This window comes from Xenopus tropicalis, chromosome 1 (assembly GCF_000004195.4).
Source record: "Xenopus tropicalis strain Nigerian chromosome 1, UCB_Xtro_10.0, whole genome shotgun sequence".
NCBI lineage: Eukaryota > Metazoa > Chordata > Amphibia > Anura > Pipidae > Xenopus > Xenopus tropicalis.
This window is the reverse complement of record NC_030677.2, coordinates 204,910,908-204,931,590: the sequence shown is the minus strand read 5'-3', so window position 1 is coordinate 204,931,590 and position 20,683 is coordinate 204,910,908. Positions and strand designations below refer to the sequence as shown.

At 45.8% G+C, this 20,683-nt stretch overlaps 2 protein-coding genes across 4 annotated transcripts in view; both read right to left on the bottom strand.

Moving 5' to 3' along the window:
* Positions 1-9,479: 9,479 nt before the first annotated feature.
* On the bottom strand, positions 9,480-15,376 carry LOC100488333 (acyl-coenzyme A amino acid N-acyltransferase 1-like). The gene is made up of 4 exons (XM_031894890.1): positions 14,261-15,376; positions 12,705-13,206; positions 11,873-12,075; positions 9,480-11,734 (listed from the first exon to the last, which is right to left on the bottom strand). Exons 2-4 carry the CDS (start codon positions 13,165-13,167, stop codon positions 11,249-11,251), a joined length of 1,152 nt encoding a protein of 383 aa, XP_031750750.1. The 5' UTR covers positions 13,168-13,206; positions 14,261-15,376; the 3' UTR covers positions 9,480-11,248.
* Positions 15,377-16,543: 1,167 nt separating this feature from the next.
* Positions 16,544-20,683, bottom strand: part of LOC100497580 (acyl-coenzyme A amino acid N-acyltransferase 1) — a 73,852-nt gene continuing 69,712 nt past the window's right edge. Inside the window, exons 1-4 of one of the 3 annotated variants that reach the window (XM_004910360.4) lie at positions 20,393-20,495; positions 18,471-18,960; positions 17,566-17,768; positions 16,544-17,427 (exon numbers count right to left, since the gene is read on the bottom strand). In XM_004910360.4, coding sequence (XP_004910417.2) covers positions 16,831-17,427; positions 17,566-17,768; positions 18,471-18,933 — 1,263 coding nt within the window. In that variant the 5' untranslated portion in view covers positions 18,934-18,960; positions 20,393-20,495 and the 3' untranslated portion in view covers positions 16,544-16,830. Of the gene's footprint in view, positions 17,428-17,565; positions 17,769-18,470; positions 18,961-19,246; positions 19,375-20,392; positions 20,496-20,683 lie in introns of those variants that run through there. The other 2 variants (XM_031894883.1, XM_031894884.1) reach the window with 2 other exon arrangements.

Sequence of the window (20,683 nt, the reverse complement as noted above, 5' to 3'; positions counted from 1 at the left end):
GATCCATTGTGAGCATTAGAGAGCATTACTTCTCTTAATATTTCCATTTATATATATCTATGTGTGTGTGTGTGAGTGGGATGCGCCATATTGCTTGGCACAATCTGTTTATGATAACCGGGCAAGCATTATGGCAGCTCCCTTTATATACATAAATGCAAATATGCAGAGAAGCTACTGTATAATTTTATACCTCACAATGGTCTCAAATCACAGACCCGGGTTTCCTGGAAAGTGGGCGGGGCAAGTATATTGGCCTTTTCGCAGGGTTGGACCGGCGGCCCAGAACTGATCCCTGTTACTGGTCCCCTGGCCACAGATGTTCTCCCCTGACGCGTTTCACTTACACGTGTTCAGGGGAAGATATCGGGTGGGTGGCAGGGGGGTAAGGGGGCGCAGCCCAATGTGTCCCAAAGGGGCGGGGGGTTAGGGGGGCACGGCCTCCAGGGGCGGGAGGTTAGGGGGACACAGCCCCCAGGGGCAGGGGGTTTGGGGGACACGTCCCCCGGGGCAGGGGTTTAGGGGGGTGCAGCCCCCAGGGGCGGGGGGTTAGTGGAGTGCAGCTTAAGGTTCCCCACTGGCTGCACCCCCTAACCCCCCACCCCTGGGGGCCGTGTCCCCCTAACCCCCATCCCTGGGGGCTGCACCTCCCTAACCCCCCACCCCTGGGGACTGTGTCCCCCAAACCTCCTGCCCCTGGGGGCCATGTCCCCCTAACCCCCCGCCCCTGGGGCCGTGCCCCCCTAACCCCCCGCCCCTGGGGGCCGTGTCCCTCTAACTTCCCGCCCCTGGGGCCGTGCCCCCCTAACCCCCCGCCCCTGGGGGCTGTGTCCCTCTAACTTCCCGCCCCTGGGGCCGTGCCCCCCTAACCCCCCGCCCCTGGGGGCTGTGTCCCTCTAACTTCCCGCCCCTGGGGCCGTGCCCCCCTAACCCCCCGCCCCTGGGGCCGTGCCCCCCTAACCCCCCGCCCCTGGGGGCCGTGTCCCTCTAACTCCCCGCCCCTGGGGCTGTGCCCCCCTAACCCCCCGCCCCTGGGGACCATGTCCCTCTAACTCCCCACCCCTGGGGGCCGTGTCCCCCTAACCTCCCACCCCTGGGGGCCGTGTCCCTCTAACCCCCGCCCCTGGGGGCCGTGTCCCTCTAACTCCCCGCCCCTGGGGCCGTGCCCCCCTAACCCCCCACTCCTGGGGGCCGTGCCCCCCTAACCCCCCCACTCCTGGGGGCCGTGCCCCCCTAACCCCCCCACTCCTGGGGGCCGTGCCCCCCTAACCCCCCCCACTCCTGGGGGCCGTGCCCCCTAACCCCCCACCCCTTTTTCTATATTTGTTGTCACTGAGTCACTTTAACACATATTTATGAGTTTTTTTTTCTGTCTTCAGTAAAGATATTTGTGATACTGAATACCGACATTTTGAAATGTTTCTCCGTATCAATGCGGCAGATTTATATCAGAGATCATTACCTGACAAATAATTTTACAATGAAATTCAAACTATACATGAAACTGAATGGGAGCTGCACTGACACTGTAATATGTTACGGAAGCGCCGGCATTGGAAGGTGAAAAAAAATGAATAAAAAATAATATATTGATATTTTGTGTCTTGTCTGTAATACAGACCATTGTTAGAGATTTGTATCTGCAGCTTCACAGGGACTCAGACTCAGAATGGAAGCCTTGTGGCCCTATAGGAGCTGTAAGAGCAATGAGTAATTATGATTTCTGACTGAGTAGTTAGACTTCTGTGAGATGAGTTTGTATTTATAAACCAAACTACAGATTCGGGTTGTTTTGGGGCAACTGAAATGTGGTGTAACTACTCTGCCCCGGGCCCCGCCCCCTGCCCTGGCGGGTCTCCCCCACCCCGCCCACTTGCATATAAATCCCTTTTCCACGCCCACTCCAGGGTCGGACTGGGCCGCTGGGACACCGGGAAAAATCCTGGCCCAGACCCGAACCCTGTTGCCGCTTCCCCTGGCACATTTCACTTAGGCACGCTCAGGGGAGGACATGGGGGGTTAGGGGGGCCCGGCAGGGGAAGCTGATGACGTGGCCACGGGGGCACCTTGGGGGGTGCGGGGCCCCTGAGGCAGCCCCGGTGGGCCCTGCGCCCCTCAGTCCAACCCTGGCCCACTCTCCTACCTCAGAGCCAGCACGGAGCGGGGATTTATATTTAAAATGTTATTCAGTGTAAAAATAAAACTGGGTAAAATAGGCAGACTGCACAAAATAAAATATATTTCTAATTAGGGATGCACCGAATTAGGTCCTGACTGAATCCTAATTAGCATTAATTAGCATGTGCTAATTAGCATTCGAAGGGTTAAATAGTAGGGAGAAATGTTTTTTTTAACCCCTCCTGATCCTAAATAGCATATTCTAATTAGGATTCGGTTCCAGATTCAGCAGAATCCGTCGGGGTGGGTTCAGGGGTTCGGCCAAACCCTATTTCTAATATGGTTAGTTAGGCAAAAATGTAATCTATTAAGCCTGGAGTGGGCAGATGTCTAACATAATAGCCAGAACACTACTTCCTGATCTGTATAACCTCTAACTTGCTGGCACTGCCTACTTGTACCCAGTTGAGAGTCGGCTCTGGATCTGGGGTTCTCTGGAGTTGCCTAGGGGCCCCAGTCTGACACTGGGGCACTGGTGGAATCCATCTGAGGTGGCGGTGGTGATGCTGCACCCCCCTGCAGCATCAGTGGCTGGAGTGGGCAGATGTCTAACATCTGTCGGGGTGGGTTCAGGGGTTCTGCCAAACCCAAAAAAGTGGGTTCAGTACATCCCTATTTCTAATATGGTTAGTTAGGCACAAATGTAATCTATAAAGGCTGCAGTGGGCAGATGTCTAACATAATAGCCAGAACACTACTTCCTGATCTGTATAACCTCAACTTGTACCCAGTTGAGAGTCGGTTCTGGATCTGAGATTATATGGAGTGGCCTATGGGCCCCAGTCTGACAATGGGGCACTGGTTGAATCCATCTGAGGTGGGGTCGGTGATGCTGCACCCCCCTAAGTACCAGCATGACTGGAGTGGCTGGAGTGGGCAGATGTCTAACATAATAGCCAGAACACTACTTCCTGATCTGTATAACCTCTCACTGGCACTGCCTACTTGTACCCAGTTGAGAGTCGGCTCTGGATCTGAGATAATATGGAGTGGCCTAGGGGCCTCAGTCTGACAATGGGGCTCATAGGACCTTTAGGCATTGGTTGAATCCAACCAGGTGGGGTTGGTGATGCTGCCCCCCCCTAAGTACCAGCAGGACTGACCCATGATATGTAAGTAGAAGTGGGCAGACATTTTCCAGCACATGGCACTTTGCACAGGAATGCTGGGTACAGCTGCTGCATTGTGGGTAAAGGTTAAGGTTAGTATATAAGCCGCTTACCCGGTGGGTTTGTTAGTAGCCGCCTTAGCGCTCAGAGACTCCATTACACAAAATGATTCATTTTCACAATAAATAAGAATTTCTGGAACACGCAGGACATTTAGTACAAAACAAGAAACCTCTCAGCATCAGTTTATGACGCATTGGATCAATGGGCCAATAATAGGCAGCGTGACATGAGACCAATCGATGGGGGTTTATCAGTGGCGCTGCCAGTCTGTTTGCTTGGGGTGCGGGAAACGTGCTGTTTGCTCAATGTATCACGGTTATCAGGGTTTCATTCCGTGTAATTGCTCATTATTATCTTTATAACAACTGGCTGCATTTGCTTTGCTTGCCCTTTGCGCGGAGGCCTAATAGCCGACCCATTGATTTTATATGTCATGACTTTTGTCAATTTATCATCCAAGTGCGTCACTTCTGCTGCAAATTAAGAGGTGAAAGCCCAGGACCTTGTGTATCATGGGGCTCCTAGGGGCAGCAGCTATAGATACGGTTACTGCCAATCAGTGTAGCCCAACCCTCAGCCCTTCAGCTGTACCATTCCCAGCGCCTCCTAAACTGACCTATCCCTTATAATATAACTGTAACCTTTATATGGGCACAGAACCCCTCAGTGACTGCTAATATCCTTATCATTTACAGTAGGGGGTACATTATCCCTTATAATACATGAGTGATACTCAGAGTTCCCTGTATAACTCAGCCTGCAGCCTTGTGCCTTTATATGGGCACAGAACCCCTCAGTGACTGCTAATATCCTTATCATTTACAGTAGGGGGTACATTATCCCTTATAATACATGAGTGATACTCAGAGTTCCCTGTATAACTCAGCCTGCAGCCTTGTGCCTTTATATGGGCACAGAACCCCTCAGTGACTGCTAATATCCTTATCATTTACAGTAGGGGGTACATTATCCCTTATAATACATGAGTGATACTCAGAGTTCCCTGTATAACTCAGCCTGCAGCCTTGTGCCTTTATATGGGCACAGAACCCCTCAGTGACTGCTAATATCCTTATCATTTACAGAAGGGGGTACATTATCCCTTATAATACAGTTCCATACAGAAGGAACTGGCATTTAATAAACAAGGGCAATTCTGAATTCATTTCTTCATGGGTTCATAGGCCAATGGGAAGTCAGTTTATCCAACAAGCACATTGATTGGTTTAACTAGACCTTTATAGGGACCCTAATGTGCATGGGGAGGGGATAACATTCCGCTCATACTGCTTGATACACACAGAATGTAGCCCATAATAAGCTGCTATGTTTCAGTGTGGGCTGTGCCGGGATACAGAATATTATTGATTGCTCTGTTCCTGCAGCACAGACTCTCTTTATGGCACAAACAGCAATAAAGGCGCTCGTGTGGAAAAGCAATATTATGAGCTGCGCTGAGGCTTTTATACATTCATTTTCTATTTCAGCAATGGAAACCAGCGCCGTGGGATTTAAAGCAATACGGACCGGCACCGTTCCATCTAGAATAATTCTGCAATATGCACCCCCTCCCCCCCCAGATTCCCAGGGGATTATAAATAGTTTCAACTGCCATCCTGAATTAGACTCACATACTAATATGGGGGCTTTTCATCTTATCACTCTGGGGGGGGGCAGACTTACTGTCTATAGGATGGCGGCTGCTGTTATGTAACCCATAGGAGCCAATCAGGTGTTTGCTTTGATGATTATTACTGCACTTGGCCAGCTCCCAGTTGGTTGCTATGGATTACCTACTAGGCAAAATGTATTCTCATGTTATTGCTTAGCCCCTATAGGATTGGGTAGAATATCCACATTGGGGTCAATAACAGCCAAACTTCTCTCTTCTCTCTCTTCTCTCTCTGCTTTTCATGATTGATTGTAAGCTCTTAGGAACAGAAACCTGCTTTTTGTCTGTTTTTCATAAATTGGGGAGGTCATACTCACTAGTGCAATATATCTGTTGTTTAGGAGCATTAGTTTGTCTGATTGCTCCAGTATTAACCCTCAACAACATCTGCACCAATACAGAAAAATAGAACTATCAGCTCAAAAGTTGTTTTTTTTTAAAAAATTGTCTCAAAACCAAAAGTAGAACCAAATTGTGCACTCACACCTTATCCTTATATCCCCAGGTGGGAATCTGGTGTAATATTAAAGGGTTAATTCGTGCACCACTGTTCTATGTCTGTATTGTGGGGGTAATAAGAGAGCAGCATTTTTTTTTATCTTCGGTGATAAATGGATTTCTGTTTTCTGATTTATTTTGTTTGTAGGACACCTTGTGGTCAGGGTTGGTATTACACTATTGAATGGTGCAGGGAAAGACTCTAATTTCCTATTTTGAGTGCATGTAACAAACACAAAACAAAACCAGTAGCTCAACTGCTTCTTACCTGAAAGCCTGGAGAAGGGAGGGGCTTGTTTATACAGAGGCTTCTCAGGGAACTGCTGATTTTTATTTTATTGTGCTCATTTAAAACCAAGAAGCAGAATGTGACACTTTCAATTTCAGATTTTGCCATCTGTAGCTCAAGAAAAAAATAAAAATTGAAAATAGACAGAAAGTATGTTTAGTCCAAATACTATCCATTGCATTTGTGTTAAAATAAGAGGGTACACTTCCCCTTTAAATCTCATAAAACAGGCATAAAATATGGTTGGGGGCTATATGATAACTGCAATATTGCAGACTTTACATAGAATAATATAGGTATAAGGACCTGGGGCCCTCCTGTTCCCCTTGTACCCCCAGACCCATGTATGGAAATGTTTCCTGATGTTCCTAACAGTTTCCCCTCCGTCCATTATAATTTCCTATCTCCTGGGTGTAGCCAAGTTCTGCTCCTGCAAAGTGCTCACTTTCTGAATACCCTTAATTCCTTTAGACTGTAAGCTCTTGTGGTGAGGGCCCTCTAATCCTCCTATTTAATTCTGTAGCCATTTTTTTGCTCTTTTATTTGTAACATTGCAAATGCAGCTGCAAAATAACTTATCCTGGGATGCACTTTAGTTTCACCGCACTGCTGTCTGGATGGGACTTTATAGGTTTAACATGGGTGCCCTCTAGTGGCAGATAGCTGTATTATACTGTAGGAAAATATTGTGCTTTTCGTATGTTATATCACACTTCTTCAACCAGATAAGGCACTCATTAATATAGAGGGAAACTTCCCCTTTATTTGCTTACTGGGACATTTTCTATCCCATGTTAATCCTCTCATGATGAACACTGTGTGGGTCTTTGTCTCTAGGTGTCTCAGCCCCTACGTATCAGCCATTGCTGTAACATGTGACCACCTACCTGGCCAATTACATGTGTTACTGTCCCTCTGCACCCCTGTGGATTTTCCCCATTGTATCTGGGTACCAGCTTTAATATTTTTATAAACATTTGGCATCTTCTCACAGTCAGCTATTGAAATACCCCGCTGTATTAAAACCAATTGTGCAGCTCTTTGGGTGCTGATTGGCTTCACCCATGGGTGCTGATTGGCTTCACCCATCTAGCAGAAACAGCCCAGTTCTATACTCGTTAGCAAGCTGGGGCGCAAATGATATATTATTAAATATTGTGCTTTTTAGTTATGCCTTCCCTTATTCAATAAGCTACGGATCCCTGCCTGTATGTATAAGAGACAGGGATTGGGGCATCTGCATGCAGAGCCGGCCTTACCAACTGCGGGGCCATTTTTGGGGGGCCCTCTTAGTACATTGTGAATTATGCTTAGTACAGGGGAATCCCTATGTACCATAGTTTTATGGTATCTCTCTGTACAGGCTATGAGGAAACTTAGGGGGCTGTTCCTGCTGAATTGTGCTTAGTACAGGGGAATCCCTATGTTGCCATAGTTTTATGGTATCTCTCTGTACAGGCTATGAGCAAACTTAGGGGGCTGTTCCTGCTGAATTGTGCTTAGTACAGGGGAATCCCTATGTTGCCATAGTTTTATGGTATCTCTCTGTACAGGCTATGAGCAAACTTAGGGGGCTGTTCCTGCTGAATTGTGCCTAGTACAGGGGAATCCCTATGTGCCATAGTTTTATGGTATCTCTCTGTACAGGCTATGAGCAAACTTAGGGGGCTGTTCCTGCTGAATTGTGCTTTGTACAGGGGAATCCCTATGCTGCCATAGTTTTATGGTATCTCTCTGTACAGGCTATGAGGAAACTTAGGGGGCTGTTCCTGCTGAATTGTGCTTAGTACAGGGGAATCCCTATGCTGCCATAGTTTTATGGTATCTCTCTGTACAGGCTATGAGCAAACTTAGGGGGCTGTTCCTGCTGAATTGTGCTTAGTACAGGGGAATCCCTATGCTGCCATAGTTTTATGGTATATCTCTGTACAGGCTATGAGCAAACTTAGGGGGATGTTCCTGCTGAATTGTGCTTTGTACAGGGGAATCCCTATGCTGCCATAGTTTTATGGTATCTCTCTGTACAGGCTATGAGCAAACTTAGGGGGCTGTTCCTGCTGAATTGTGCTTAGTACAGGGGAATCCCTATGCTGCCATAGTTTTATGGTATCTCTCTGTACAGGCTATGAGCAAACTTAGGGGGCTGTTCCTGCTGAATTGTGCTTAGTACAGGGGAATCCCTATGTGCCATAGTTTTATGGTATCTCTCTGTACAGGCTATGAGCAACCTTAGGGGATGTTGCTGCTGAATTGTGCTTAGTACAGGGGAATCCCTATCCTGCCATCGTTTTACAGGCTGTTCCTGCTGAATTGTGCTTAATACAGGCACACCTCCCAACATTTAAGAAATGTGAACAGGGACAAAAACCTCTATTAAAAAAACATTTTTTTTAATAGCAGTTTATGATAAAAATGTGTTTTGTTTCTATCATGTTCTGACTGAATATTAATATTACAATACGGTTATCTCGCTGGGGTACTGTATGGAGCTAAAGGGGAATGTAACTCAGCTTGAGCCCTCAATAAACCCTGGGTAGACGTTATTTACGACCTCCATTGTGAGAAAACTGCTTTATGACTAAGAACATGAGGTGTAAATAGAAAATGATAGCCCAATGGCCAGCAGCCTGTTCTCTTTTAAAACAAACACACATATGCAATAAAAAAATAAATATAAAACTTAAACACGCTGTACAATTTCATACTCAGAATGGTGCCACAGGCAGAACTTCCTACCCTGAGATATGTTCCCCACACCCCAGGTCCTCTTCCCATCCCATGCAGAAGAATAACACAAGCGGTAAGGCCATTCAAAGCAAAATTTAGCGCACTTTTCTTTTTCTAGTTGGCTACACGGCTACACACTGACTGTCAGTGGCTGCAGCACTTTTCCCCCTGAGTCGGCTGCCTGCTCCTCCTGTAGCTGAAAATGCAGAGCCCGCCTACTTTCTATCCATGGAGGAAGCCGATTGGTCAGCCAGCTTTACATCTGTTCCCTAGTCCGATTCTGCTGCTGACTGACAGCTGTGGGGCCCAGATTTGTCTCTCTGTATATTCTCCTTACTCACAAACATATTTGCCTTATACTTACACATGTATAAATGACCCCTATAGTCTCTCTGTATATTCTCCTTACTCACAAACATATTTGCCCTATACTTACACATGTATAAATGACCCCTATAGTCTCTCTGTATATTCTCCTTACTCACAAACATATTTGCCCCATACTTACACATGTATAAATGCCCCCTATAGTCTCTCTGTATATTCTCCTTACTCACAAACATATTTGCCCCATACTTACACATGTATAAATGCCCCCTATAGTCTCTCTGTATATTCTCCTTACTCACAAACATATTTGCCCCATACTTACACATGTATAAATGCCCCCTATAGTCTCTCTGTATATTCTCCTTACTCACAAACATATTTGCCCCATACTTACACATGTATAAGTGACCCCTATAGTCTCTCTGTATATTCTCCTTACTCACAAACATATAAACTTTATCTTTCCCCAATTGCAGGTTAAACCTTTACATACAAATGAGTCTAATGACGCGGGGAGTCTGCTGTGGGAAGCTTTGTGCGCTTGGCTCGGGGTTAATTATTGATTCCAGCTTCCATCTTTCTTTTTTTTTATTTTGGGTTATTCTTTAGCTTGTTAAATTAACTTCACTTTATTTGGTCTTTAAACTTCCCGACAGAACACAAAGAATGCCCCAGCGCTTGCAACTCATAAATGAGCCCCCAGTTGTTGCCTCCATGCCTTCAAAGATCTTTGTCTTTAAACTGCTCTTCCTTTTTGAACTGACAGAATCCGATTGCTGCCTCCGCCACCTAAAGGATCTTTCAGCAGCCTCAGTTGGTGCCTCCATGTCTTTCATGGATCTTCCTTTTGAATTGCTGCTGTGCTCCCATTGGGTGTTCCCTTATTTATAAAATGCTTCCTTACTGGAGTAACAGAGGTCTTATCCAACTACTGGGACTTCTCTACAAGTCGTCAACCTCTTCAAACCACCCTGGTGCCCCTGGACAATGCTTTATGGATCTTCATCTTCAAACTGCCAGTGTGCCCCAGTTGGCCCTTATTATTCTTCAGAATGCTTCCGTAGAACTCCTATAGAACTACTCTTAAAATCTTCTTAACTGCTAGGCTTTCTCTTTAAGTTGTCCTCTCTACAACCTCAGGTGGGACCTCAAGCTTCCAAATATCTTCCACATAGACCTTCAGAGACCCCAGAGATCTCAGAGACTACACAGAGACTCCAATAGCCCCCACAAGTCCAATAAATAGTGGCATTATACAGCAGCCCCTCTGGAATTTGCCTGAACCCACAGATTGCCGGTTCAGTCCTGCACAGCTGCTTTGGTGTTTGGGGCACTAATCAAAATCATGTGATTCATTCTAAACCCAAATCATATGATTTCCCAAGGTCTGAGATTCAGAACTAATGTTATTAATATTATTGTGGGAAAAGAGTTATTGAAAAGTAGAAAGGGAAATTTGGAAAACTGGTAAGATCTGCAAAGTTCTACTGATTTTCTAACCTCAACCCTTTAACGCTTTGCCTGTGTTGTATTCTATACGTGCTGGCAGGCATTTATGCTTTAACTGCCAAGAATTATGTTCATCTCAGGGATTTCTTGGCGGCTTAAAAGGTTTTTAAGAAAGCTTTGCATTTTGGTGCTTTGGAGTAGAAATATATGGGTACCCATTTTGGATTCAGGAGAATTTGTACTTATAAATATATGACTTTCTTGAGTAAACATACTTTTTAGATGCCACACACTGGCATCCTTTAGGAAATAGGATAATGTAAACTGGAAGCTTTGAGATTATTTTTCAGAAGATTATAATAAAAACTGATGTTTAGGAAAGCATTGAGACTGGGAACTTTGAAGTAGAAAGACATATTTACTAATTTTGGATTTATCAGAATCTGTTCTTTCCAAAAATGTATAGTTTGCTAGGGTAAACCTATTATTATTGGAATTTTTGGCCCTGAAACCTGAAGTGTGCAAGTCTCTCGAGTAGTGCTTTGGAAATTTGGTAAGTCAGAAACCTCCAAAAAACCATACATATTTGGTACAGGCCCATTCAGGAGATAAGGGACTTTCTAAATCAGTTGTATTTTCATGCAGAAAATAAATAATGTTTCTGATAATGGGTTTATATCAAGAGAATTATATATATATATTTGTAAATTTTTTAGACATTTTTTTTAGACATTTAGAACCCTACAACTTGTTATATAAGTGGAATTACATTTAGCATATTTTGATTGTTTTCCTAGGTACACTCCCATATGTACCAGAGTCCCTATAACTTACTCTTGGTACCGGGGGCAAGATTGCTATGGAGAAAATCCCGCATCTCTCTCCAGCATGTTTCCTGGGCTGTACAGTGGGGCACAAGCTCCCCACCCCACATTAAGGGAAGGGGGAAGTAAGGGGATTGGGAAACAGGGCAGAAGGAGAGCCGGGGGGCTCCAGGAGATGCCCCGCCCCTGGGTAACGCCGCACATACACATTCTGCTTGCCCTTTTTCCTTGCCCGAGCTAAAGCTTCATTTGCAAAGAACAAACTCTCACAATTCTGGTCTTTGTCTCCAACGCAGAAAAGGACGGGGCCCCGGGCTCTCTCTATGGGGAGTATGCAGTCCTGATATTCCGGCTTCCTCGGGTCCTCTAAACCGGAGCTGAGCCCCATGGCTCCTGAGTGTGTTGTCTGAGCTCTTTCTATCTGAAAAGGGATTCCCTCCATGGAAATATTCCCATAAGTAAGAGAGTTGGCATAAACTGCAGTGGTCCCATTGATACAGACAGTAGCTTGAACCTGCGGCAGATAAGAGGCCATACACAGTGCAATCTCTGCCCCTTTGCACACTCCGACCACTCCAACTCCATCCCCCGACACCTGCAAGAAACATAATGTACATTAGTAATAACAGTATTACCTCCTTGGATATAGACAACAGACCTGCCTCACTCAATTGCTTTTTGTACCCAAAGGTATGTACATATAATCATCTAAAGAAGACATTTCTATACATACTTTAGGGTTCCTCAGAAGAAACTGAGCTGCTTCTTCAAAGTATGTGAGATCCACTACTCCTAAAAAGCTTGGAAGATCTTCATAAGCAAAGTAAGGGAGGGCAAGAGAGGCGAACCCTCTACTGGCCAATAGGCTGCTCCGGAACTCCAGGAGGCCTCCAATCCCACCAAACATGTCAATGACTCCTGGGAAAGGACCTTCACCTAAAATAGAGAACAATCATCAAGCTCCAGCTTAATCACTACCTGGATCTCTCATTTAGCACTATTGTAGCTTAGGAGACACTCCTATACTACAGGAATGTGGGATTAGGTACAAAATTCAGCCCCTGGAACAGAGATGGTGAGGTCTAGAGAGGTGGTTTCTGAGGGATGAAATGAAACTCAGTAAGGTTGTTTCTTACAGGCATTTGAATAATGGGGAATCAACTGGGTTCATTAAGGAGAAACCATCCATGTGAGGAACTTTTGTCCATTATGGACCCATTGTATTCAGAGGTCCATATTCAGAGGTCCCAGGAGGTCTCCAGGTCCCAGGAACTGTAGGTATTAGGTCCCTGCTAGCTAAGCAACATGGGGGTCTGATGATTACTGATGGCAGCCTTGGGGAGGGATACTGAAACATTAGCTGGGAGATCCTACTGCATTTTGCTTGGACCTGTGTTGGAGGTGTGAATAAACATGGGCATCTTCAGCAATTTCTTGTGATCACTGCATGATAATACTGGGCAATAATTGGGTGAAGTTGAGTAGGACAAGAAAGAGCAGCCAACTCTATTCCCAATGTGGTACCCTTCCTTATACAGGATATCTCATGTATTTCTGCATCTCACCTGGTGGGAGGAAAAGTGCCCCTCGGACGCGCCCATCTCTGACCTGCAGCCGTTGCACCCCTGGAGCTACATACCACCTCTCCACCACTGTAGTGACGGCAGGAAGATGATCCTCGGAGGGGACAAGCAGCACAGAAGGATACAGCTCCAGGTGCACAAGGAAAGGGCTCCCCATAACATCCCGTTTTATCAGCCTCCGGTACGGGGTGGTTGGTTTTAGAGCCCAGAACAGTCCCATAGGGTAAATGCCATGGAAATCTCCCCCTGTGGCTTCTGACTGCTCCAGATCCACTTTGCCCTCTGTGTCAGTCTGGTAAAATGCCCTGGAGTGGAATATCTCCCCTTTCTCATCCCGTACCCAGGCTCTCAGGGTGATCGCTGTCTGTGGGGGGAGCCCCCAAGCACGAATCCTCACCGGCTTATCTGCCAGAGAAACCTCAGGGGTGGCAGCAAGCCCAATCATTTCCGGGGAACCTGAACAGCGGCACAGAGATCCTGAAATCTACAGAAATACCCTGGTTAGCAACCCCAGAGCGGTGCATTGTACCCAGGGTCGGACTGGGGGGTGAAGGGCCCACCGGGGCTCCCGCCCCAGGGGCCCCGCAGGTGCCCGCACTGCACCCCCCCCCTGTAGGGGCCCCCCTAACCCCCTCGCAGGGCCCCCCACCCAACGTCCTCCCCTGAGCGCGTAAATTTAACGCATCAAGGGAGGAGCTGTCGGGCAGGGAGAGCACAGGCAAGGGTTGGGTCTGGGCCGTCGGGCCCACTTGAGCCGGGGCCCACCGGGATTTTTCCCGGTGTCCCGGCGGCCCAGTCCGACCCTGATTGTACCAGAATAACCCCTGCGCTGCACAGATAATATGGAGAGATATGGGTTATCATTGCTCTTTTATCTCTTTCCTGCAAAGAACATTCCTTAGATTGATAGAAGGCCAATACATTGCACGCAGATTATTCTGTATTCAGTAGTTAGAACCAGCAGTGCAGACAATAGCACTAGTGCTTTCAATAGCAATTACTTTTACAAACAACTTTAAAGCCATTAGGAAGTTGCTTGGGGTTATGTACATACACACAATCTGTGCTTTTCATTCATTCCCAGACCCCAGTTGGCAGTTGCAATGTGGCGTCACTCTGCTGTACCTCTCTAATATTTATTTCCTATGAAAACAAAATTCATTTCCTATGAGAATTTTTATGATATAACTGAGAAATATATATTTATTCAGTATATGATTTTTTTCTGGACAACTGAAGCTTTCTGACTTGGCCTATTTGTGTAATTGCACTTCTGTGTATATAGCTCTAAATACAAATAGTAATAGCACCCCTTTGTCTGACTGGCTTGCAGCCCTTGGTACTAAATAACCCCCCCCCCCACCACTTGTCGTCTCTGTAGGTGCACCCCCCAAACACATGGGTGTTTACCAACACTTCCCCTTTAATATACACACCCCTCTCCCCCACCAATAGGCGAGTGGAACAGTGTGACGCTCAGGGTTCTCCCCCTGAATGCAGTGATAATGGGGGCGCCTCCACCCCAGGGGTGCACTTACCCTGCCTGCACTGTGTGCTTCCCGCAGAGAGACTCCTTATAGGACAAAGTACCATATGAGAGAGAAAGGGAAGGCAAATTGTTGTGTGCAGGCCTTGCTGTATACACAAGGGCGGCCGCAGGTGTCTGTGCTTCAAAACAGAGTTCACTGCACTTTATTCAGGATTGAAGGCAGGGTACAATGTGCAAAAAATGGTGAATTGTGCATGTTTTTTGCACTTTGCCCCATACTTACACATGTATAAATGACCCCTATAGTCTCTCTGTATATTCTCCTTACTCACAAACATATTTGCCCCATACTTACACATGTATAAATGACCCCTATAGTCTCTCTGTATATTCTCCTTACTCACAAACATATTTGCCCCATACTTACACATGTATAAATGACCCCTATAGTCTCTCTGTATATTCTCCTTACTCACAAACATATTTGCCCCATACTTACACATGTATAAATGCCCCCTATAGTCTCTCTGTATATTCTCCTTACTCACAAACATATAAACTTTATCTTTCCCCAATTGCAGGTTAAACCTTTACATACAAATGAGTCTAATGACGCGGGGAGTCTGCTGTGGGAAGCTTTGTGCGCTTGGCTCGGGGTTAATTATTGATTCCAGCTTCCATCTTTCTTTTTTTTTAATTTATTTTGGGTTATTCTTTAGCTTGTTAAATTAACTTTTTTAAAATTCACTTTATTTGGTCTTTAAACTTCCCGATGGAGCACAAAGAATGCCCCAGCGCTGTAGCTTATAAATGAGCCCCCAATTGTTGCCTCCACACCTTGAAGGATCTTTGTCTTTAAACTGCTCTTCCTTTTTGAACTGACAGAGAATCCAATTGCGGTCTTCAAACCACCCTGGTGCCCCTAGACAATGCTTTCTGGATCCTCCTCTTCAAACTGCCAGTGTGCCCCAGTTGGCGCTTATTATTCTTCAGAATGCTTCCATAGAACTCCTATAGAGCTCCTTCTTAACTGCTAGGACTTCTCTTTAAGTTGTCCTCTCTACAAATTACCCCAAGGTGGGACCTCAAGCTTCCAAATACCTTCCATGCAGACCTAACAGATGGTGCATCCTTTCTGTATGTTCCTCCTAAATGCTAGTGCCCGGCACGATGTGCCTCCTCATATTCAAATCATAGTCATCTTCTTCTTCAAACTACTCCTATTCCCCCAGGGGCAGGTTCCTTTTAAAGGGAGACTTCTATGAGATATCCAATTAATATTTGTTTATTGGAAATATATATTTATATTGCATATTAATGTATCAGTTTGTATGTGTTTCTATGATTACATGTTAGCCATCTCTGCTCATTATAGATACATGCAGTTCTGCCAATAAAGCAAGCACAGCATCGGGTATGTACCTTATGGCAGCTGATAGCCGAGCTGATCTACTGAGATTGTTGTATGTGACCCAAGGCGTCTCACTGATTCCTACTCAACATGTGTGAGACATCAGAAGCACACATTTATCAGAAGAAATCATAGAGACACTGACACCTCAAAGCAGGGCTGTACGTCTGGACTGGGATCTGAAAATAGGCCCTGGCATTTCAGAGACCCCAGAGACCTCAGAGACTACACAGAGACCCCAATAGCCCCGACAGGTCCAATAAATAGTGACTGCCTATGGCATCATACAGCAGCCCCTCTGGCATTTGCCTGAACCCACAGATGCCAGTCCGGGCCTGCACGACTGCTTTGGTGTTTGGGGCACTAATCAAAATCATGTGATTCATCCTAAACCCAAATCAAATGATTTCCCCAGGTCTGAGGTTCAGAACAAATGTTATTAATATTATTGTGGGAAAGGAGTTATTGAAAAGTAGAAAGGGAAATTGGGAAAACTGGTAAGATCTGCAAAGTTCTACTGATTTTCTAACCTCAACCCTTTAACGCTTTGCCTGTGTTGTATTCTATACGTGCTGGCAGGCATATATGCTTTAACTGGCAAGAATTATGTTCATCTCAGGGATTTCTTGGCGGCTAAAGGTTTTTAAGAAAGTTTTGAGTTTTGGTAATTTGGAGTGTAAATACATGGGTACCCATTTTGGATTCAGGAGAATTTGTACTTTCTATTAATATATGACTTTCTTGTGTGAACATACTTTTTACATGCCACACACTTAGGTAAACCTATGCACATTGGACATCAAGCTGTTTAATGGACCCCTGGCAATCATGTTTAGGGTCATTTGTCTTCTTACCTAATGACCTTTATGAAATAGGATAATGTAAACTGTTAGCTTTGAGATTATTTTTCAGAAGATTATATAAAAACTGATAAGTTTAGGACAGCATTGAGACTGGGATCTTTGCAGTAGAAAGACATATTTACTGTTCTTTCCAAAAATGGGTAAACCTAACATAACCTTGTTATTGGAATCGGCCCTGAAACCTGAAGTGTGCAAGTCTCTGGAATAGTGCTTTGGAAATTTGGGATTTTTTTATTCATACAATTTTTTAGACATTTAGAACCCTACAACTTCTTATATAAGTGGAATTACATTTGGCATATTTTGATAGCTTTCCTAGGTAAACTCCCATAAATACCAGAGTCCCTATAACTTACTCTTGGTACCGGGGGCAAGATTGCTATGGAGAAAATCCCGCATCTCTCTCCAGCATGTTTCCTGGGCTGTACAGTGGGGCACAAGCTCCCCACCCCACATTAAGGGAAGGGGAAAGAAAGGGGATTGTGAAACAGGGCAGAAAGGAGAGCCGGGGGGCTCCAGGAGATGCCCCGCCCCTGGGTAACGCCGCAAATACACATTCTGCTTGCCCTTTTTCCTTGCCCGAGCTAAAGCTTCATTTGCAAAGAACAAGCTGTCATAATTTTGGTCTTTGTCTCCAACGCAGAAAAGGACGGGGCCCCGGGCTCTCTCTATGGGGAGTATGCAGTCCTGATATTCCGGCTTCCTCGGGTCCTGTAAAGTGAAGCTGAGCTGCATGGCTCCTGAGTGTGTTGTCTGAGCTCTTTCTATCTGATAAGGGATTCCCTCAATGGAAATATTCCCATAAGTAAGAAAGTTGCCATTAACTGCATTGGTCCCATTGATACAGACAGTAGCTTGAACCTGTGGCAGATAAGAGGCCATAGACAGTGCAATCTCTGCCCCTTTGCACACTGCGACCACTCCAACTCCATCCCCCGACACCTGCAAGAAACATAATGTACATTAGTAATAACAGTATTACCTCCTTGGATATAGACAATAGACCTGCTTCATTGAATTCCTTTTTGCACCCAAAGGTATGTACATATAATCATCTAAGGAAGACATTTCTATACATACTTTAGGGTTCCTCAGAAGAAACTGAGCAGCTTCTTCAAAGTATGTGAGGTCCACTACTCCCAAAAAGCTTGGAAGATCTTCATAAGCAAAGTAAGCGAGGGCGAGAGAGGCGAACCCTCTACTGGCCAATAGGCTGCTCCGGAACTCCGTGAGGCCTCCAATCCCACCAAACATGTCAATGACTCCTGGGAAAGGCCCTTCACCTAAAATAGAGAACAATCATCATCAAGGTCAGACTAAAGAAGGTAAAAAGGTTCTCCAGCTCTGCTGTCCCTCATGGTTCTTCTCCAAATAGGAAACCAAATTCAGCGTCTCACCGGGATCTCTCATTTAGCACTATTGTAGCTTAGGAGACACTCCTATACTACAGGAATGTGGGCTTAGGTACAAAATTCAGCACCTTGAACAAAGATGGTGAAGTCTAGAGAGGTGGTTTCTGAGGGAAGATATGAAACTCAGTAAGGTTGTTTCTTACAGGCATTTGAATAATGGGGCATAGACTGGGTTTATTAGGGAGAAACCATCCATGTGAGGAACTTTTGTCCATTATGGACCCATTGTATTCAGAGGTCCATATTCAGAGGTCCCAGGAGGTCTCCAGGTCCCAGGAACGGTAGGTATTGGGTCTCTGCTAGCTAAGCAACATGGGGGGTCTGATGATTACTGATGGCAGCCTTGGGGAGGGATACTGAAACATTAGCTGGGAGATCCTACTGCATGTTGCTTGGACCTGTGTTGGAGGTGTGAATAAACATGGGCGTCTTCAGCAATTTCTTGTGATCACTGCATGATAATACTGGGCAATAATTGGGTGAAGTTGAGTAGGACAAGAAAGAGCAGCCAACTCTATTCCCAATGTGGTACCCTTCCTTATACAGGATATCTCATGTATTTCTGCATCTCACCTGGTGGGAGGAAAAGTGCCCCTCGGACGCGCCCATCTCTGACCTGCAGCCGTTGCACCCCTGGAGCTACATACCACCTCTCCACCACTGTAGTGACGGCAGGAAGATGATCCTCGGAGGGGACAAGCAGCACAGAAGGATACAGCTCCAGGTGCACAAGGAAAGGGCTCCCCATAACATCCCGTTTTATCAGCCTCCGGTACGGGGTGGTTGGTTTTAGAGCCCAGAACAGTCCCATAGGGTAAATGCCACGGAAATCTCCCCCTGTGGCTTCTGACTGCTCCAGATCCACTTTGCCCTCTGTGTCAGTCTGGTAAAATGCCCTGGAGTGGAATATGTCCCCTTTCTCATCCCGTACCCAGGCTCTCAGGGTGATCGCTGTCTGCGGGGGGAGCCCCCAAGCACGAATCCTCACCGGCTCATCTGCCAGAGAAACCTCAGGGGTGGCAGCAAGCCCAATCATTTCACAGCGGCACAGAGATCCTGAAATCTACAGAAATACCCCGGTTAGCAACCCCAGAGCGGTGCATTGTACCAGAATAACCCCTGCGCTGCACAGATAGTATGGAGAGATATGGGTTATCATTGCTCTTTTATCTCTTTCCTGCAAAGAACATTCCTTAGATTGATAGAAGGCTAATACATTGCACGCAGATTATTCTGTATTCAGTAGTTAGAACCAGCAGTGCAGACAATAGCACTAGTGCTTTCAATAGCAATTACTTTTACAAACAACTTTAAAGCCATTAGGAAGTTGCTTGGGGTTATGTACATACACACAATCTGTGCTTTTCATTCATTCCCAGACCCCAGTTGGCAGTTACAATGTGGCATTCAGTGGGGTAAATTCATACACACGGTTACCCGGTCACTGCAATCAATGTCACTCTGCTGTACCTCTGTAATATTTATTTCCTATGAACTGACCTGTATGTACAATGCAAACAGTACAGCAGTGCAGTGGCCATGGCCCCGCCCCTATGCACCCAGAGCCCCTCCTCTCAAGCACACACTGATTGGCTGCAAAAAAAAAAATGGAAAACTTGCAAGAGGAGAAGGAGGTGTTTATAACCCTTTGCCTGCTAACGAAGTGTCACCCTTTGTTTGCCAGACAACATTTTGTGCTCTTTCCCATGGAGAATTTTTATAATATAACTGGGAAATATATATATTCAATAAATGATTTTTTTCTGGACAACTGAAGCTTTCTAGCTTGGCCTATTTGTGTAATTGCACTTCTGTGTATATAGCTCTAAATACAAATAGTAATAGCACCCCTTTGTCTGACTGGCTTGGAGCCCTTGGTACTAAATACCCCCCCCCCCACCTCCTGTCCTCTCTGTAGATGCACCCCCCAAAGACATTATTATTATTAATAACATTTATTTATAAAGCGCCAACATATCCCGCAGCGCTGTACAATAAGTGGGTTTCATACATTGGACATACAGAGTAACATATAAAGCAATCAGTAACCGATACAGGAGGTGAAGAGAGCCCTGCCCAAAAGAGCTTACACTCTACAAGGAGTAACATATAAAGCAATCAGTAACCGATACAGGAGGGGAAGAGAGCCCTGCCCAAAAGAGCTTACACTCTACAAGGAGTAACATATAAAGCAATCAGTAACCGATACAAGAGGGGAAGAGAGCCCTGCCCAAAAGAGCTTACAATCTACAAGGAGTAACATATAAAGCAATCAGTAACCGATACAAGAGGGGAAGGGAGCCCTGCCCAAAAGAGCTTACACTCTACAAGGAGAAAGGGTTGAGACACAAACACATGGGTGTTTACCAACACTTCCCCTTTAATATACACACCCCTCTCCCCCACCAATAGGCAAGTGGAACAGTGTGACGCTCAGGGTTCTACCCCTGAATGCAGTGATTATGGGGGCGCCTCCACCCCAGGGGTGCACTTACCCTGCCTGCACTGTTTGTTTCCCGCACAGAGACTCCTTATAGGACAAAGTACCATATGAGAGAGAAAGGGAGGGCAAATTGTTGCGTGCAGGGAGCCACCCCCAGGGCTGTAATGATTCACCGGCCGGGGCTGGCAGTGTCTGTGCAGCTCTGGGTTATTTTTGTTATCACTGTTATCATCTGCCAAACTCTGGCATTCAGCTGAGGAGCAAGAACCCCTCCCTGTGCCGTTGCAGATGGAGGTTCATGGGAGTTGTAGTTCAATACCAGCTGGTTTGGTGTTTTAGACCT

Coding starts and splice junctions, on each gene's coding strand:
- LOC100488333 (XM_031894890.1), bottom strand. CDS start 13,167: ATGATTGGGCTTGCTGCCACCCCTGAGGTTTCTCTGGCAGATAAGCCG. Junction 12,076..12,704: donor GGCACTTTTCCTCCCACCAG/GTGAGATGCAGA, acceptor TCTCTATTTTAG/GTGAAGGTCCTTTCCCAGGA. Junction 11,735..11,872: donor TTCTTCTGAGGAACCCTAAA/GTATGTATAGAA, acceptor TGTTTCTTGCAG/GTGTCGGGGGATGGAGTTGG.